This window comes from Sinocyclocheilus rhinocerous, unplaced genomic scaffold (assembly GCF_001515625.1).
Source record: "Sinocyclocheilus rhinocerous isolate Xijiao unplaced genomic scaffold, SAMN03320098_v1.1 scaffold128, whole genome shotgun sequence".
Taxonomy (NCBI): domain Eukaryota; kingdom Metazoa; phylum Chordata; class Actinopteri; order Cypriniformes; family Cyprinidae; genus Sinocyclocheilus; species Sinocyclocheilus rhinocerous.
This window is the reverse complement of record NW_015666174.1, coordinates 158,587-176,143: the sequence shown is the minus strand read 5'-3', so window position 1 is coordinate 176,143 and position 17,557 is coordinate 158,587. Positions and strand designations below refer to the sequence as shown.

At 36.4% G+C, this 17,557-nt stretch overlaps 1 protein-coding gene across 1 annotated transcript; it reads right to left on the bottom strand.

Moving 5' to 3' along the window:
• Nucleotides 1-4,024: 4,024 nt before the first annotated feature.
• Nucleotides 4,025-17,263, bottom strand: LOC107731958 (HEAT repeat-containing protein 6-like). The gene is given in 18 exon segments (XM_016543184.1): nt 4,025-4,862; nt 7,325-7,529; nt 9,178-9,274; nt 9,362-9,486; nt 9,692-9,810; nt 9,899-10,037; nt 10,116-10,254; nt 11,556-11,620; nt 11,709-12,067; nt 12,188-12,287; nt 13,251-13,457; nt 13,548-13,725; nt 14,724-14,998; nt 15,125-15,268; nt 15,412-15,513; nt 16,838-16,888; nt 17,077-17,184; nt 17,258-17,263. Coding segments are annotated over 18 exon segments (3,045 nt in total). The 3' UTR covers nt 4,025-4,236.
• Between the last annotated feature and the right edge of the window lie 294 nt (nt 17,264-17,557).

The following is a 17,557-nucleotide window of genomic DNA, read 5'->3' as shown; positions in this document are numbered from 1 at the left end:
TCTTTCAATCTACTTTTTCAGTCTACAAACTTTTGACGCCCACTCAAAGTCTTTGCAAAAATCACTTGACAATTCATGTAAACTGCACCGACAGAACACCGAATTGCATTATAACACGTATCATTCAACAGCTATGATGCTGTGGTTTTACAACACAGTAAAGAATTCATGAGTTTTTTTTATGGAGACTTTGATGGCTCCTCAAGAGGGCACCGTAAATGTAAGAAGGAGAATAAATGCAGGTAGAGCATGTGATGCTGGCGCAGTACCAGACACTTCAAAACTATACAGCAAATCTGAAGTAAATCCATTTTGATTTCAGCAGGGATTCAACATCACACAATATGGTTCTATGTATGGTACAATATGGTTAAATGCAGTTTGAAGTAAGCATACGATTTTAAATTGTAGCATGTTTAAGATGAGCATTTGAATCATTTCTTTTATTAATCAGAAACATGCATTAGTGTTTTAGAGAGCCTTATCCAATCCAAAGAGATTTTAAAGGTCCTAATTGTCCCTCATCTCTTGGGACCCCCAGTGGGAAGAGGGGGGATGAGGGTGAGCGCTCAGGAACAGACGTGCCTGAATCAGCATTCCTCCCTCCCGCCCTCCTGTTAGAGATGAGTGGACTCTGCCCTGCTGAACCTCACGCTCGCTTGAGCTGCTCTTCACAGGATTCACACGTTTCGCCCTCTTCTTCATCCTGATTGCACTCCTCCTGCTGCTTTTCTCTCTCATGCCTCAGTGAACCCAAAGTCAAAGTATCACATCGAACTAAAACTCACAGCTAATTTCATTAAAGCTCATGCTGTCATTGCTTTCAGATATTTACAGTTACTTGTCCACAGATTCTCAGTTATTCAATAACATAACAACATATAGGGCTGCACGATTATGACAAAAATCATAATTGTCGATTATTCCCTTGAAGTTGTAATTGCGATTATGAATTACGATTATCACAATTTACATTGAATGATGTTTAAACCATTGTTTGATGCAACTGCATGCCGTATTTTATATGAAAATAAACAAGCTGAAAACACTCTAACTGAAAAACATTTAGTGCTTTTCTATAGTATTAAGACTCAAATGTCAAATATACATCGGATTGGTTTGGGTTGGTAAAAATATGAATGGTATTATAATGTTATACTAAAACTAAAATTTAAATAATGGGAAAAACCCTTAAGATAAAGAAAAAACGCATCTTAAGCGTGCAGAATAACTTAAGTGGACTTTGAACGATTAATTGCCGCTTTGAACGATTACGTAATTGTGGCATCTGTAATTGTAATCGCGATTAGAAATTCGATTAATTGTGGAGCCCTAACAACATATTAATGAACATTTTTAAAAAGATTTTTAAAGTCTTCCTGGTATTTAAGTGTTGCACTCAAGTTAAATTATATTAACTTATTACATGCAATCTGTAAAAATGAATTATGTGTAATTAGATTACAGTCATGGCCAAAAATATCGGCACCCTTGGTAAATATGATCAAAGAAGGCTGTGAAAATTAATCTAAATTACAAAAATCTAACCTTTCATTGGATAATAAGAATTTAAAATGGGGGGGGATTATCATTATGAAATAAATGTTTTTCTCAAATACACGTTGGACACAATTATTGGCACCCCTAGAAATTTTTATGAGTAAAATATCTCTGAAGTATATTCATATTCACAATTTTGAGCACTCCAGGGTGATTATGAACATGAAATTATCCAGCCATGGCTTCCTGTTTCACAGAAATATAAATAGGAGGGAAAACAAAGCCCAAATTCACTTAATCATCCATCACAATGAGCAAAACCAAAGAATGTATTTCTGATGTGCAACAAAAATAATTGAGCTTCACAATCATATTTACCAAGGGTGCCGATATTTTTGGCCATGACTGTATATTATGTTCCAAAATCCTCATAATCAGATTACAGTTACTTTTTTAGTGATTACATATTATGTTTTAATTTGTTGATTCTCTTTCTGACTTCTCTTTTAGAATTTCCTTTCACTATCTTTCCTTTAATGTTTGAACCAGATGCTAATTTTAAAATGTATTGTTAGCAACAGCGGTCTGTTTTTTCTTCTTCTAATTATTTATTGTTTTTGTATTATTATTATTCATTTTTTATGATAAGTAAATGTTATATAAACAACTGTTTTATCTATAAAAGAGTTTCAGTAAAACAGTTCAAAACGTTTCTTTCCCCTGCTTGCATAGGTTCGCAAATACGCCTTCATTTGATACAGGAACTATTCGAGCCGTTCATGCCAGACTGGGGAGAGAGGTGTTGTAATAATGTAAAATATGTGAAAAATAATGTGTTTTTCGAACAACCTAGTATGTGACTTTGTAAAAGAGCCCTTTAATATTTTTTTATAACAAAGAATGGAATATATTTATTTAATTGTATTTTCATACAGTATTCACTTTTTATTTCATCTGGCGTCTTAGTGATTTTCAGTAAATGTATGTAGTAATTCTCCTCAAGTTCACAGGGTGTAGTTCATTACATTAACTACAAACATTTTCCGCTAACATTTGACAACCAGAAAGTGTCCAGATACTCTTTGTCTATAAAGAGATGTAGTGGTAACCTTATGATTAAGCTAATGGCTGCTAATACAAGTTACTGATTAAAAACTAAGAACAAATTACCTAGAAATGTAAGTTACAGTGCTTCTCAATTATATGGGTATTATGTCCATAAAAGTTGCCTGAGGGGACAGTAATTACTGACTGCAAGTTGCTTAGGAAGAAAATTGTGAGTAATCATGATTCACATTACTTTTAGAGAGTTTAACCAAGAGATTCCAGCTGCTCCCAAATGCCAAAACCCAATCACACTTTTGTCCTAACATTACAAAATAACACACTGAGAAACCCCAGCAAACGTCTTGCCGATACCAGTACAATATCTCACGGGTCTCAACCAATCAGATTTGAGAACCAGATCGAACTGTTGTATAAATATATATAAAGTAAATTTAAGTTAATGTAAATTTAGTAGAAAAACTGTATTAAACAAAATTTGTTGAACATTTGCTACAGAATAAACGAGGAATTAAAAAATGTCTGAAATATTTTTACACCCAAACCGCATTTAAAGTTACAGTATGTTGCTAAATTAATGTCTGCATTAGTCTACTATACTGTAATAACCAGAGATGGGCATAAATACATGAAAATGTATTTAAAATTTAAATACAAAATACTGTGGAAAAATGTGCTTAAATGCAAATTACATTCGATTTTTTATTCCCCAAAGGCTTTAAAATACAAAATACAAAAAAAGTAGTTTGTATTTCAAATACGTACTTTAAATACATGTTTCTGAAATACTGCCCATCCCTGGTCATAACAGTCTGTATTTAAACACCTGTCATTATAATTTCAGCTCCAAAGACTTTTAGTATAATAAAAATGCAAACAAATGAAAACCACCCACAATAAATAATTTTTTTAGTAACTTGCTACTACTTTAGTAACACATGCTTACCAATTGTGTTTGAATGATTCAGAATGATCTCCTTCTTAAGTTAATAATTTCATATCAAGTTTTAACTAAGAACTAAAAAAAACAAACACTGGAGTCTACAAATGAGAATGTTTTTTATTTGTCTATAATCTGCAATTGTGTTTTTATTTGTGTCAAATCACTCAAAGTGAAATTGGTTAGGAACAGCTCACTCAAAAATGTAAGTTTGCTGAAACTACTCACCCTCAGGCAATCAGAGATGCAGATGAATTAGTTTCTTCTTCGTAACAGATTTGGAGAAATTTAGCTTTTTTAATGTGCGAAGACAACAGGGGATGGATCTTTTCCCTGGAGGAAGAGTTGTTATGGATTATGGACTCATATTTTGTCCAGAAGCGACAGTTTAAAGTAAAAAATGACTTAATGATAGATTTGTTTATTACAAACATGCAGCTTTTCATTTCACAAGACATTAATTGATGGATTGGACTCCAAGAAAGTACATTTCTCCAAATCTGTTTCGAATCTGTCTCTACATCTTGAATGGCCTGAAGGGGAGTAAATTTACATTTTTGGGGTAAACTATTCCTTTAAAGGTGTAATCCGAGACTCAACAGGAATTTCTTTGATACTTTGAAATATATTTTAATATACACATTTTTAATAAAATCTAAAAGGCAGTTTCGACCTCAGACAGTCATGCCATATGGCTTCATCAACAGATGAACACGTCTGTATTTTCACTTTCACTGTGGTAATTTGCTGAGCGGAAGGGAGAAATCTTTGCTGTCCGATTCTTTCATCTCCTCATAGTTCCTCACTACATCTTCGAGGAAATTCACCACAGTCTTCAGATCCTCACTGCTGTCCAACACGGCCTCTTCCAGCTGTCCCTTCAGCCTGGTCAGCGTCTCGTTGAGCGCCATCAAACCATCTTCAGGCACCGCATGATCCCCAGCCTCCTCCCCTGCAGCACCATCAACCCCAGCAGCCAAAGTCACACCCTTATTGCTAAGGTAGCTAACCAGGAAGCCCTGTAGTACTGGCCTGGATTGGTCACTCAGTGATGACCTCAGCGCTGGAAGGTCATCAGGCTGGCATAAGGACAGAAGGTGCAGGAGAGCATGGCAGAGCTGTGAGCGTAAGCTAGCACAGTAACGATATTCAAGGAAGTCCTCCATTTCTTCGCTGTGTTCAAGGGCCTGAGCCAAAGCTCGCCACACTTCGGCGAATTGTTGAGCGTCACCATAGCGATCTCGCATTGATGGAACAGAAAGTGCAGCAGCAGATTTGATGCGTACTTTGAAGTTCTTGCAGGATGTGACGACGTAGGACAGGGCAGAGTAGGCTTCCTTGGACCAGACGGCAGAACCTGCAAGTGAAATGGTGTGGTTTAAGCGGTTCACGCCATGGATTACCGTAATTACGACATCCCAACTTTTATAAAGCATTCACGTCTTTGTAGAACTCGTAATTACAACTTGTAAACTCTGAATTTTCTAAATGCTTTGACTTTGTTTAACCACTGTTTGAATTTAACTTATGAGCGAAACTGGAATAATCGCATAAAAAATGTGTTACGCAAAGTCACATGACTTTTTTAACATTTTTTTAATATGCATCAAGGAATTTATTCGGTATCCACTGTAGTTTATGCACGTTTTCTTATCAGATAAAAAAAAAGATCTGATTTGAGTGATTTATCCAGTTGAGTGCATTAGTTTTTTTATGCACATTTTTTGAATGTATGCGCTTCTTGGCATTTCAATTTTTTGTACGATATCCCAAAATGCGCATAAAAATAGTTGTTTAACCACTGTTTGAATTTAACTTATGAGCGAAACTGGAATAATCGCATAAAAAATGTGTTACGCAAAGTCACATGACTTTTTTAACATTTTTTTAATATGCATCAAGGAATTTATTCGGTATCCACTGTAGTTTATGCACGTTTTCTTATCAGATAAAAAAAATGATCTGAATTGAGTGATTTATCCAGTTGAGTGCATTAGTTTTTTTATGCACATTTTTAGAATGTATGCGCTTCTTGGCATTTAAATTTTTTGTACGATATCCCAAAATGCGCATAAAAATAGGTAATTATGGTAATTATGACATGTCGTGAACGCAGCCTTAGCTCAATGTTATGTGGTTATGTACTTTGTTAAATAATAAACCCACCCTTAAAACTCTAGAAGGGGACAAACAAGGGCTAAAGTAAACTTTAGTTTTTACAAAAATGCTTAATGCATAAATACAGCCAAATACAACGTTTACTCTATTTGATAGCGTGCATGAACACAGGCATTCGACATGTGCACTGGAAACGATGGAAACGAACATGTAACGATGCACCCCAAGGCTGTTGAAAATCAATAAAAATATGTGATGATTCATTTCGGTTGAGATGTTACATGAATCAATGAATACATTAGGGGGTGAGGGTTTATATGAATGTATCTTTGAGGGGAACTGACTGTCTTCAGAAAAGTTTAGATGGCCTTTTCTTTTCATCTCGTGACTGTATAATGCATATTAAAGTAGTGTTTGTAAGTGCAGCTGCTTTGTTTACAGCAGTAACCAAGGAAACGCTGTATTGCCGCTGTTCCATAAGCGCCACCTGCTGTCAGACAGTGAATTTACATTCTTGCGTTTAAAATGATAAAATCTAATTTAAATCAAAAAACTTCTCATGCTGTATGTATGCAGCATCTTTGTTTGGATTGTGATTAAAATGCAGTGTTTGCCTCAAATTTTCAATGGAAAGAGCACAGGGAACACCTTAGTTTGTTTATATGTAGATATTTTATTTGTATTATTTATTTATTTGATTTGGGATTTGTTGAAATTAAAATTTTTGTTATTTGACATTTCAATTTCACAAGGAAATGTGCAGCATTTTGTATGAGAAATAGTAAAAGGACACTTTTTTTTTTTTACTTTTATAACTTGCCTTAAATCTCATTTTGTTAAAAAAAAGAATCGTGAGAAAATCGTATCGTGAATCACATAGCATCGCGAGTTGAGCAAATTGTTGCATCCCTACTAGAAACTTTGCCCAGTGTCTGCGCTATTTCTCTCAAGGAATTATGAATTATTTTTTTGTGCTCTTTAAACTAAAGTTGCGTGTATTTCTTAACCCCCACCCCACAAAAGTGTTCAACACAGTGTTCAACACAGATCTCCAGTAGTTTGTTTTTGTTGTTGTTCTATCTCTTGCGTTTCTTTTTTGACTCTGAAACAACAGCCTGGGTCAGTGTTGTCACCTTGTGGATGAAATAATGGCAAAATAATTCAATGTGCTTGAAAACCAGGCTGAGCACATACTATGCATACCCTAGTGTACACATTAAAAAAAAAAAAGTATACTTTCACCATGATAAAGAAATGTTTTTCCAATCTAGTTTTAAATTATTTGAAAAACTTTTATACCACTTTAAACTTTTACTATATTTTTTTAAATATCATGTGGTGTAACCATCAAATAAAAAGTAATAACTAATTTTCCTTACACTCAGAATATACACAAAATACATGTGAAAGTGTAAATATTTTTCAATATGCAAATAATTTTTTATAAATATAATAAATAATATCATTGTTTTTAGACTTTGACTTTGTTTAGGGGACAAATGTTTTTCAAATATTCATAAGCAGTAAAACAGTTGTGTTAAATTATTATTTTTTTAAAAAACTAACAAAACATGTTTTTTTTTAAAGATTTTAATTGTTTTAATTTTATTTTCAAGAACTGTTAATTTTTCTTCATTGTGATAGGACAGCTGCATCACCCTGATTTTTTATTTAATTTTTAATTCAATAAAGTTCACTCACCCAGAGGCAGGCTGTGATTTCTGAAGGCATTGCCCAGTGCATAGCAGGCGTTCCAGCGCACTTTCATGGTTGCATCTCCTCTAACTGTATCTATCAGTGCCCTCATGGCCTCCTGCAGGGGCTGCTCAAACACAGGCTTTCCCAGGTGCACCGGCTGCAGGAAGTGAAGCAGATTCCCAAGCGCACGGACAGCATTGCTCTTTACCTGCAACACGGGAAACCCTTATCAAACTTGGAGTTCATTATCTCTTGATACGTTATGGAAAGGCGCCTTTTGTTTCTGCCTTTAATGAGGATGCACCATTACTCAAATTCTGACCGATAAGCTGAACTATTTTAATGTTAACACCTAATGTATAACACCTTATAGGGCTAGATGAACAAGAAACTGAAATGTGTTAATGATAATTATTAAAGCCAAGGTCTATTTTCAAATGATGACTTTAAACTTTTCTTTATGCATGAACACACAGATTTACACAGCTACTCTTAAAGGGAAAGTGTTATTACAGAAAACAAACCTTTCAAGAAATGGTGCTTGTAAAAGGTTAAATCAGGTTTTTAACGCATCTTGAATAGACAGTAATGTCCACAGTTAAATATCAAAAACATTGAATAATTAATATGCAGTGTCAACTGGTAATACTAACTACAATAAAAACACTTTAAGCTAAAAGCTACTAAATATACACTACTGTTGAAAAGTTTGGGGTCACTAAGATTTTGAAAGGAATTAATAATTATTTTCATGAAGGATGCATTAATTTACATTTGTGACCCTGGAGCACAAAACCAGTTTTAAGTCGCTGGGGTATATTTGTACCAATAGCCAAAAATACATTGTATGGGTCAAAATTATTGATTTTTCTTTTATGCCAAAAATCATTAGGATATTAAGTAAAGATCATGTTCCATGAAGATATTTTGTAAATTTCCTACTGTAAATATATTAAAACTTAATTTTTGATTAGTAATATGCATTGCTAAGAACTTCATTTGGACAACTTTAAAGGCGATTTTCTCAGTATTTTGATTTTTTTGCACCCTCAGATTCCAGATTTTCAAATAGTTGCATCTCGGCCAAATATTGTCCTATCCTAACAAACCATACATTCAGTTTTCAGATGATGTATAAATCTCAATTTCGAAAAACTGACCCTTATGACTGGTTTTGTGGTCCGGGGTCACATTTAATAAAGACTCATAAATCTCAAAAATCTCATATAAATGCTGTTCATTTCAACTTTTTATTTATCAAGAATTGAAAAAAAAAAATGTATCAAGTTTTCCGAGCGGTAATGATAATAAAAAATGTAAGTAACAGTATAATTTCATCAATAACATTAAATATGACTTCGTTTACTGGTAACATTTTGGCTTTGATGGGTGATGTGTTTTGGGATCTTATCTGCCCTTATAAAACATCTTTCTTTAACCCCTTAGCATTCCTGTCAAATTTGGTGCTCTGACAAAGACACTGATTGCACCTGCTGTGTTGATTGTATCTTAAAATGACAAGAATCTCAGCTTTCCAAAGTTATGTGACATGTTTAGCTTTTTGTTGTTGTATGAGTTGTTGTATGTCATGAAGTTAACCCTCAAAAACACACAGTGTACCACGGGTGGTACAGTGGAACGCTAACAAACAACTTATTCTCTCCAACAGTGGTATGTATCAGGAATTCCTAGCCCGAAATCTCAAATGTTTGCATAATTTAGCACAGTGAATAAACTTTTTAAAAGTTTCAAGGTGGAATACATTTTATTTAGCAGCTTTAGAAATCTTTTGAAGATGCCGTGAACTCATCATGTAAAAGGCTTCTGGCACCAGTAACAAAAAAAGAAATACCCACCCTGTCTTTATCTCCTGAAGCTTTAGTGGCAGATCTCAGCATGTTCAGAAGCAGCATATCAGAGAACTCCTCCTGAAACTCCAACCCCACTGACTGCCTGAGGACAACAAATGAGCAAAGGAAAACCATCTGTATAACTACATTAATGTAATTAAACACAGATGTGGTCAATTGTCTTTCTCACATGTTGACAATGAGCGTGTCCGTGAGGTTGCCAAGCGACCAGGCTGCCTTTGCACGAACGTTGGGTGAGCGGTCATCCAGAGCAGTGAGGATGGCATTAGCCGTGTCTGCCACAAACATCACATCCTGTGGTCGTGTAAAAAAAAAAAAAGCAAAATTAGTAAAGTTAAATCAGCGCGGAGTACTTTTCTAGGTGGATGAAGGTGGACTTACTACGTTATATATATTAAATATACAACTAAATAAAAGTAAAATATATTCTAAATATTTAGAACATTCTTTAGAAATTAAAAGTGAAGCTCTTTCACTATATGAGAAGGCTGATCTGTACCTCTCTCAGGCAGGGAAAGAGGATGTATACGCCTAGAGCTCTCACTGCTGCCGCCTTTACCAGTGAGTTTTCGCTGTACGTCAGTCCCAGCAGTATTGTGATACACAGCACTTGTTATCCTGCAGATAGTGATATATATATATATATATATACAGTATATACAAATCACAAAGAATATCATGTGGAAACTCAAGAGGTCAAACACACTCACGGGCAGCTGGCTGAAAGCTTGTGGTAGGATGGAGGAGAGGGTGTCACATGCGCTGGTCTGTAGGGTGGGATGCTGCTCGTTCTGTAAGGCACTGATCAGTGGAGCACCCAAGACGTCTGACCAGAACTCAACCACCTGAAAAGGGGCAAAAGACCATCAATATCATGATCTTTGAATTTAGTTTTGTGCCATGTCACATGCAGCATTTTTTACCTGACACACTGGCACACATTTGGCACTTTGTGGAGTGGTGTTGGCATCAGATCTGTACTGCTGGATAATGCCTGTTCCCAGTTCTTCCAGAAGCTTGTAAAATACACAGAAATTGTAAAACAGAACAACCACAAAAAAAACAAACATTAACAGTTAAAAAAAAAATGACAGGACAGGTCATTTCAGACATTTTTTTCTTATTAATTACATGATGTGCCAAATTAATTGGACATCAATTTTGGCTATAGAAAGAAATATTTTGATTTAACATTGCATAAATAATAATAAAAATTATATATTTTTTTGAAACATTGAATACTGAAATATAAAATTATTATTATAAAAAAAGAAATGATACTCCAAATATGAAGCAAAAACCATCAGAAGATGGCAGCAAGTAACTATCTTGATGAGGGAGTCATTTAGTCATTCATTCAACCGATTCATAATGGTCAAGTCAATCAGAAACCAATTTTTATGAATTGGTCATTGAATCATTGGCTCACAAGACTTACAATCGGAGGTATCCTTCATACAGCATAAAGAGTGCAGGATAAGTTGCTTGCTTAAGTTTAAGACTAAATGCCTGTTCACACCAAGAGAAATCTTCGATGCAATAAACATTTTAATTTGAATGAACGGCTGTTACATTGTCTGCTCAGATCTACAAACATTTGAATTACTGCTTTTCCATAAGCACCACCTGCTGTCTGAGAGAGAATTTGCTTCTTTTTTTTTTTCAGCCCATCTGCAGTTTTTTATGCACTGGTCTGAAAGACATTGCATGGAAAACCTGAATTTTCATTGTGAACATGCCTTAAAGGGTCATGAAACCCCCCGTTTCAGCACTGGTTAGTTCTCACCACAGTTTAAAAAAAATGCTAAAAAAAAGTGGGTGTGGTGCACAGTGGAGCGGAGGAGGGGGAAGAGAGGAGACAGACAACACACACAGCTTCGCATTCAGTTTCATTTTGCTCCCATCGAGTTAAAAACACAAATAAATGCACAGCCATTTGCACTGTGCATCGAAAACATATATATGAACGCGCTGTTGCACCTCTGAGAACTTTTAAGGCTTATTCTGTGGCGTTTATATAAGCCTTTCGACAGGGTTGTGTCACAGAGCTGTAAAAACGGTTATGCTCACCAAGTGAATGAATCGCGTTTGTGCCGAACTCTTATTACAAAGCAAAAATAAACACTCTTCTTTGATCCATGAACGTTTCTCTCAGTTAATGTGCGCGATGTCATCTCACAGTCTGAAGCGTCTGTCATAGCAAATCAACACATGCTGTTGTGAATAATTAAGCGAAGCGTCTTCTCATAGGATAAGAACACGCAGTCTCATGAATAATTTAATAGACACTGACGCGTCACCGATGTACTATAGTCCATTGCCCCGTCACAAATTGTGACGTCAACACAATGTAGATTTTGAACCCGGAAGATGAAAAAAGAGAAGTCTGAGCCAGTGAGAAGTAACCCTTCACCAGATGAGCCAAAACCTGAAATAAACCACATACACACAATTAAAGACAAACATTTCATGATGCGCAAATACTGTGGCTGCCTCTTCACAAACAGACCACTCACCTGCAGGGCTTCAAGTCGTACGGGTGAAGGTTTCAGCGATGCTCCACTAGACCCGCCTGCGTCACTATCAGAGTACGGTTCCTCACGAGGCTGAGTGACCAGGCTCACGCACAGCTGCAACAGCAAGCACGGCCCCTCCTGACCCCCTTCAACTCCTCCTCCAGGAGACGAGATCTCTCCGTCTCTCAGAGTGAGAAGTCTCCAGTTGTGAGAGAGCTCCTGCGGAGTGCTGATGCCGGGGGTGCTGAGGGCGGATGTGGATCCGGGCTGCTGGAGAAGGAGCTGGATCTCTGGGAGGGGGGCTTGTGTTGAGACTAATGCACCGAAGAGGGTGAGACTGGACACACGGACGTTCACATCTACCATGGGAGGAAGAAACAGAATGGTGAATGCTCGAATTGGCTGAATTTTTTGTCATTTTTTTTTAGACCATGTATTCAACATCTGGACAGTTTTAATAGTACAACTTGTAATAGTACCTCTGTGGCGCACATATGGACGGATCTGTTTCCACAGTGGGCTCAACAGGCCCGGTCTGAGACGATTATAGGGCACGTTGGACACCAGGTGGGCAAGGCACTGAAAGACAAAACACAAATGGTGGTGTTCACAAACTCATTGGACCAGATTTACTAACAGCTTGCACCGGAGCAAACCCTCTTTTGGTATTAAAAAAAAACTACTGTCAGGATTTACTAAAAGCACTCAGTGAAAAATTTGCACTGAAAAGGTGTGGACAGCTGACCTTATTGCAAATGCATTTGTAGGAGTTTCCCTTTCAGACGCAAATTTATGGGAGGATAGTATTTAAATGAATCATGCAACATGATTTATTAAAGTTTGCGGTAGTGAATTTGCGCCAATTAGTAATTACAAAATTGCTTAAGTTAGTTCTGAGAAAAGGTCTAGCGTTATTCTGAGGCCACTACATGTTTTATAAATTATAATAGAAATGATGGTATTATTAATAGTATTTATTTAGAATTTGCTTTTATTGTTAAGATTGGTTTTAATTTTAGTTTAACTGTTAGTAATATTATGATCTTTTGTCATTTTTGTTTTTGCTTATAATTTAGCATCATGGCTATATTCATGACAAGAAACAAGTTAAAAATAGGAAAAGTAAATAAAAAAATATATAAACAACATTTATAAAATAGTTTTTTTAAAGTTGATCTTTTATATATATAAAAAAAATAATAATAATAATTCTAAAACTAAATCTGGCCTCACTTCATTAAAAATCAAAGTCCATCAAAACATGCTTCAGAGATATTGGACTATGGCATAAGAGGCATAAAAGAGGGTGTTTGTATTTGTTTTTCAGAAATGTTTCTATGCTGAAATAGGAAATGTTTTTGAATTTTTGTTGTAGTTTTAGTAACTTCGAGTTATCACCTAAACCAAGGCAATATTTCCAATATTTTTAGGTTAGGTTATTCATCTAATATTTATATTTGATCTTTATTTCAGTCACCAAAAATGATTTCTAATAGTTGTAGTAAATAATAAGAACACTGGCGTGAGTGTGTGGTCTATTACCTTTAAGACCTGCGTGAGGGTTTGACAGGACGACTCCGCTACGAGTGCTAGCAGCAAGCAGCGGTGCAGCTCTCTGACACTGGCAGCTAATGTGGCCGAAAAGGGAGTGAAGGCCTGGCGGGGTGCACTGGTGTCTTCAGCGGTGGAAAGGAACTGGCGAGAACCTTCTAGAAGAGCAGACATAACCTGCAGAGAGCCTGCCCGTACCTAGGAGCAAATATGGTACGTCAAATGTCAAATAGGCCATATTTATCTCATGTCAGAAACTAAATGGCCAACAGTGGACTTGTGTTTTACCTTTGGGGAGGGGTCCTTTAGAGCAATGGTCAGGAGGGTAAGAGGAGGAGGGCCTCCAATCCCAGGAGCATCTGGAACAAAGGAAGACCAGTAGCCATAGAGGATTCGTTTCTCAACACACTTGACCACAGCCAGGAAGCACTGAAGCGCACTCTGCCGCACACGTGCTTGATACAGCCTAGACAGTAGACAAAACAAACACATTTATATTTAAAGCCATGACAACAAAGTGCAATCATGTCTCATTACAAAAACAGAAAACTAGATTAGCTAATTAACTTCTTATGCAACAGCCAGAAAAAGTTACAGAAATTTAGCATTTTAAACTAGATAATAACCAATAACAACCAATCAACAATAGTTAGTCATTATTATTATTGTACAATATCGCATAATGACACAAAATATTCCAAATTAATAGGTTTATTTTTGTAATATAATGATTACTACTTCTGATTACTATTAAAGCTGTGCAAGAGAAATACAGCAATAGTTATTGGACACTTAAAGCTTGCAAAAAAACCTAATATTTATGATAACAACAAGTTAATATTAATAATACTGATAATCTATTAATTACTAAACATTAAAATATGCATTAATTAAATTACAATTCTAAATTAAATTATAATTTATTGTACAAAATACAACAGCATAACCATACAAAATATTCATAAGGCACAGGTTTTTGTTGTTTTAATATAATTACTATTTATCATATAACTACAATTGCAGTTGTGTCAGAGCAGAAACAGTATCAGTTAGTACTGAACACTTGTGCAAAAAGTGTTACAGATATTTCATAATTATATTATAATTAATATTAATTATTATTAAATATTCATTAAAACATGCATTGTTAAGTAAATTGCTTATAATAATAATAATGCATGTGTTTTTATTGTTGTAGTAAAATTATTATTTAGTTAATCATCAGCTGAAATTAAACGAGTAAACAAATAAGATCAGCATTTCTGTTAGTGGACACTTAAACATACAAATATTAGTCATAAAAAAAACTTAATCTCTACATAACATGTAAAAATGCATCTATGCATATAGATATAGAGCTTTTTTATATAGAGATTTTTCTGGGTCATTTACCACCTGTCAATGTTTTGTTTGACCTAATAATGTAAGAAAGCTTTCCTGGCATTAATAGTCTGAGAGTCAAACCTAAGTTTAGATTGCATTCCTCCCTCAGGGTCAGAGAATTCAGAGTCAGAGCTCCCTTTCTTCCAGGAAGTGTAGAGTTGCGGAGTCACTCCTGACGGGGACGTCACACTAGCGGACTGCGAGCCAAGACACCAAGTACTCTGAACCACTCCAGCTCCCCCAGTTTTATGATGCCCCGAGATGTGGTCACCCTCTCCCTCCTCTCCATCATTCTTTCCCTCAGCTCCAGCTTTCTTCCCTTTCCCACGAGACTTGCGCTTCTTGTTCTGTTGGGACTAAAGCAGAATTATAAGGTTTTGCTTCCTCTGGAGATAATACAATTATAGCCTTGATTTTACAACATCCTTTATACTTGTATTTCTAACACATGTGCACTTATATGAAACGTTTTGGCCACCTACCCCAGCCGTTTTTTTCTGTGCAGCGGAGTCTTGTGAAGGTTCAGGTTTTGCAGCGGGAATAGTCTCATACTGAGGGAGAGGAGCTGGGTACAACACCTGTGGCATTTCCACACTTATTCCCGGCAGCCCGTAGAACATGAATCTCTGCCAAGGACACAATGAGACAATTATCAATTATCATAATGCAATTAGCTCCCCTCCACTTATCAACTCAGCTTCATTTTTGAACTGTATAACCAATCTGTAAATCTACAGCTATAAAAGCAAGAACAGAACAGTGTGGATACTTTGAGCACAGCCAATAAGGTGCCCAGATCCTGGTTCGGAACGGCTTTCCATTTTCCACCATTGAGAAAATACTGCGTTCCCTTCAGAGCACTCTGCAATAACTGAAACACAAGCAATGAGAAACTTTTACAGTACATAAACAAAAGACAATGTGAATAACCAACAGTTTGACAGTACTTCAGTAATCTTAAAGGGGTCATATGATGCTGCTAAAAAGAACATTATTTGGTGTATTTGGTGTAATGAAATGTTTATGCGGTTTAAGGTTCAAAAAACACATTATTTTCCACATACTGTATATTATTGTTTCTCCTCTATGCCCCGCCTTTCTGAAACGCGTCGATTTTTACAAAGCTCATCGGTCTGAAAAAGCGAGGTGTGCTGTGATTGGCCAGCTATCCAGTGCGTTGTGATTGGCCGAATTCCTCAAGCGTGTGACGGAAATGTTACGTCCCTTAACATATTGTGATGCCTGCGGCAACCACATGTGACGACCCCGGGCTGGACTCCGCTTCGTCCACGGTGAAAGCCGATCCGGCGATCCACAGCGCAAAGTTGAAGTATTTCCTCAGCGACCAGCACGGATCAGCTCTAGGCATGACGAAGCGGATATCGTCCTCTTTTGGAAGACCAAACAAAGTAGTTTCGCTTTCACAACGAAGCACACAGCGACTTCACGACATGGTGGCGGCGGCAACAATACTACATGCACCAAGAGCTTGTAACACTCCAAAGAGAAAGGAAAAATTGAAATTGCATCATATGACCCCTTTAATTAAAAGTAACAGTACACCCAAAAATGAAAATTTGCTGAAAATGCAGTGAATGGGTGCCGTCAGAATGAGAGTCCAAACAGCTGACAAAAAAATCACAAGTAATCCACATGACCCCATTCACTTCACAAGACGTTAACAGATGGACTGAAGTCATGTTGATTACTTCTGGATTATTGTGATGTTTTTATCAGCTGTTTGGACCCATTCACTACAGAGGATCCATTGGTGAGCAAGTGATGCAATGCTAAATTTCTCAAAATCTGTTCTGATGAAGAAACAAGCTCATCTACACGTTGGATGGCCTGAGGTTGGATACGTTTTTTCAAAAATGTTCATTTTTAGGTGAACGATTACTTTAAGGTGCGGTCACATTTAGCGTTGCTATGAGAAAACTCATGGGTCAGTTCAATAGGAATCTGTGCGATTGGGAGTTTCACATGAGGGCGAAAAAGTTCCCCACGCAAATTTCACTCAAGTTTAAGTTGGTCATGCAAATTCACGCTGAGCAACAGAAAGTTACTTGGTTTGAAAACGGGGCTTTATACATTGCCACACTCATGACAACAGAAATTGGACATCGCCAAACTTTCGTTAACGTGACCTCACCTTGACTTATAGTAGCATTGGTAGATAAACATGCAGTACTGACTGTACAGAAGACAATGTCCTCCACATCAGGTGGTTTGGGGGACTGTAGTGTCCGCATTCACTACAGAGGATCCATTGGTGAGCAAGTGATGCAATGCTAAATTTCTCAAAATCTGTTCTGATGAAGAAACAAGCTCATCTACACGTTGGATGGCCTGAGGTTGGATACGTTTTTTCAAAAATGTTCAAAATGCGCATAACAATCGCATTCGATTAATCGTGCAGCCCTACTGTAAGTACCTGTAGCTGGTTTAGAAGTTGATGAATCAGTTGGCTCAGTTTGATGATAAGATGCTCTTGGCTGAGAGGAACCAGACGGCTTGCATGCATAAGCATCTCACACACAACCTATGAAAGATGACAGGTGGTCATTTAAAATCCCATATTAGATGACCACTACCACTGAATTATGCCCGCTCACAGACATAGGTTCTGCCTTTTTGAGATTACTGGAAATTGTACAAATGGCTACATTTTCTGTACATGTTAATTTATTATTATTAGTTTATACTTATATTTTAATTAATTGGTGCATATATACGTGTACACGTTACATGATGTATACAGTTATTAAGTTGATTTTTTTACGTTTTTAAAAGAAGTCTCTTACGTTCACCAAAGCTGCAATACTTTATTTGATCAAAAATTCAGTAATACAGTGAAAACAAAACATGTCTTAATAATATCAAGATTGAAATCAGTTTTTGCTGCTTAATATTTT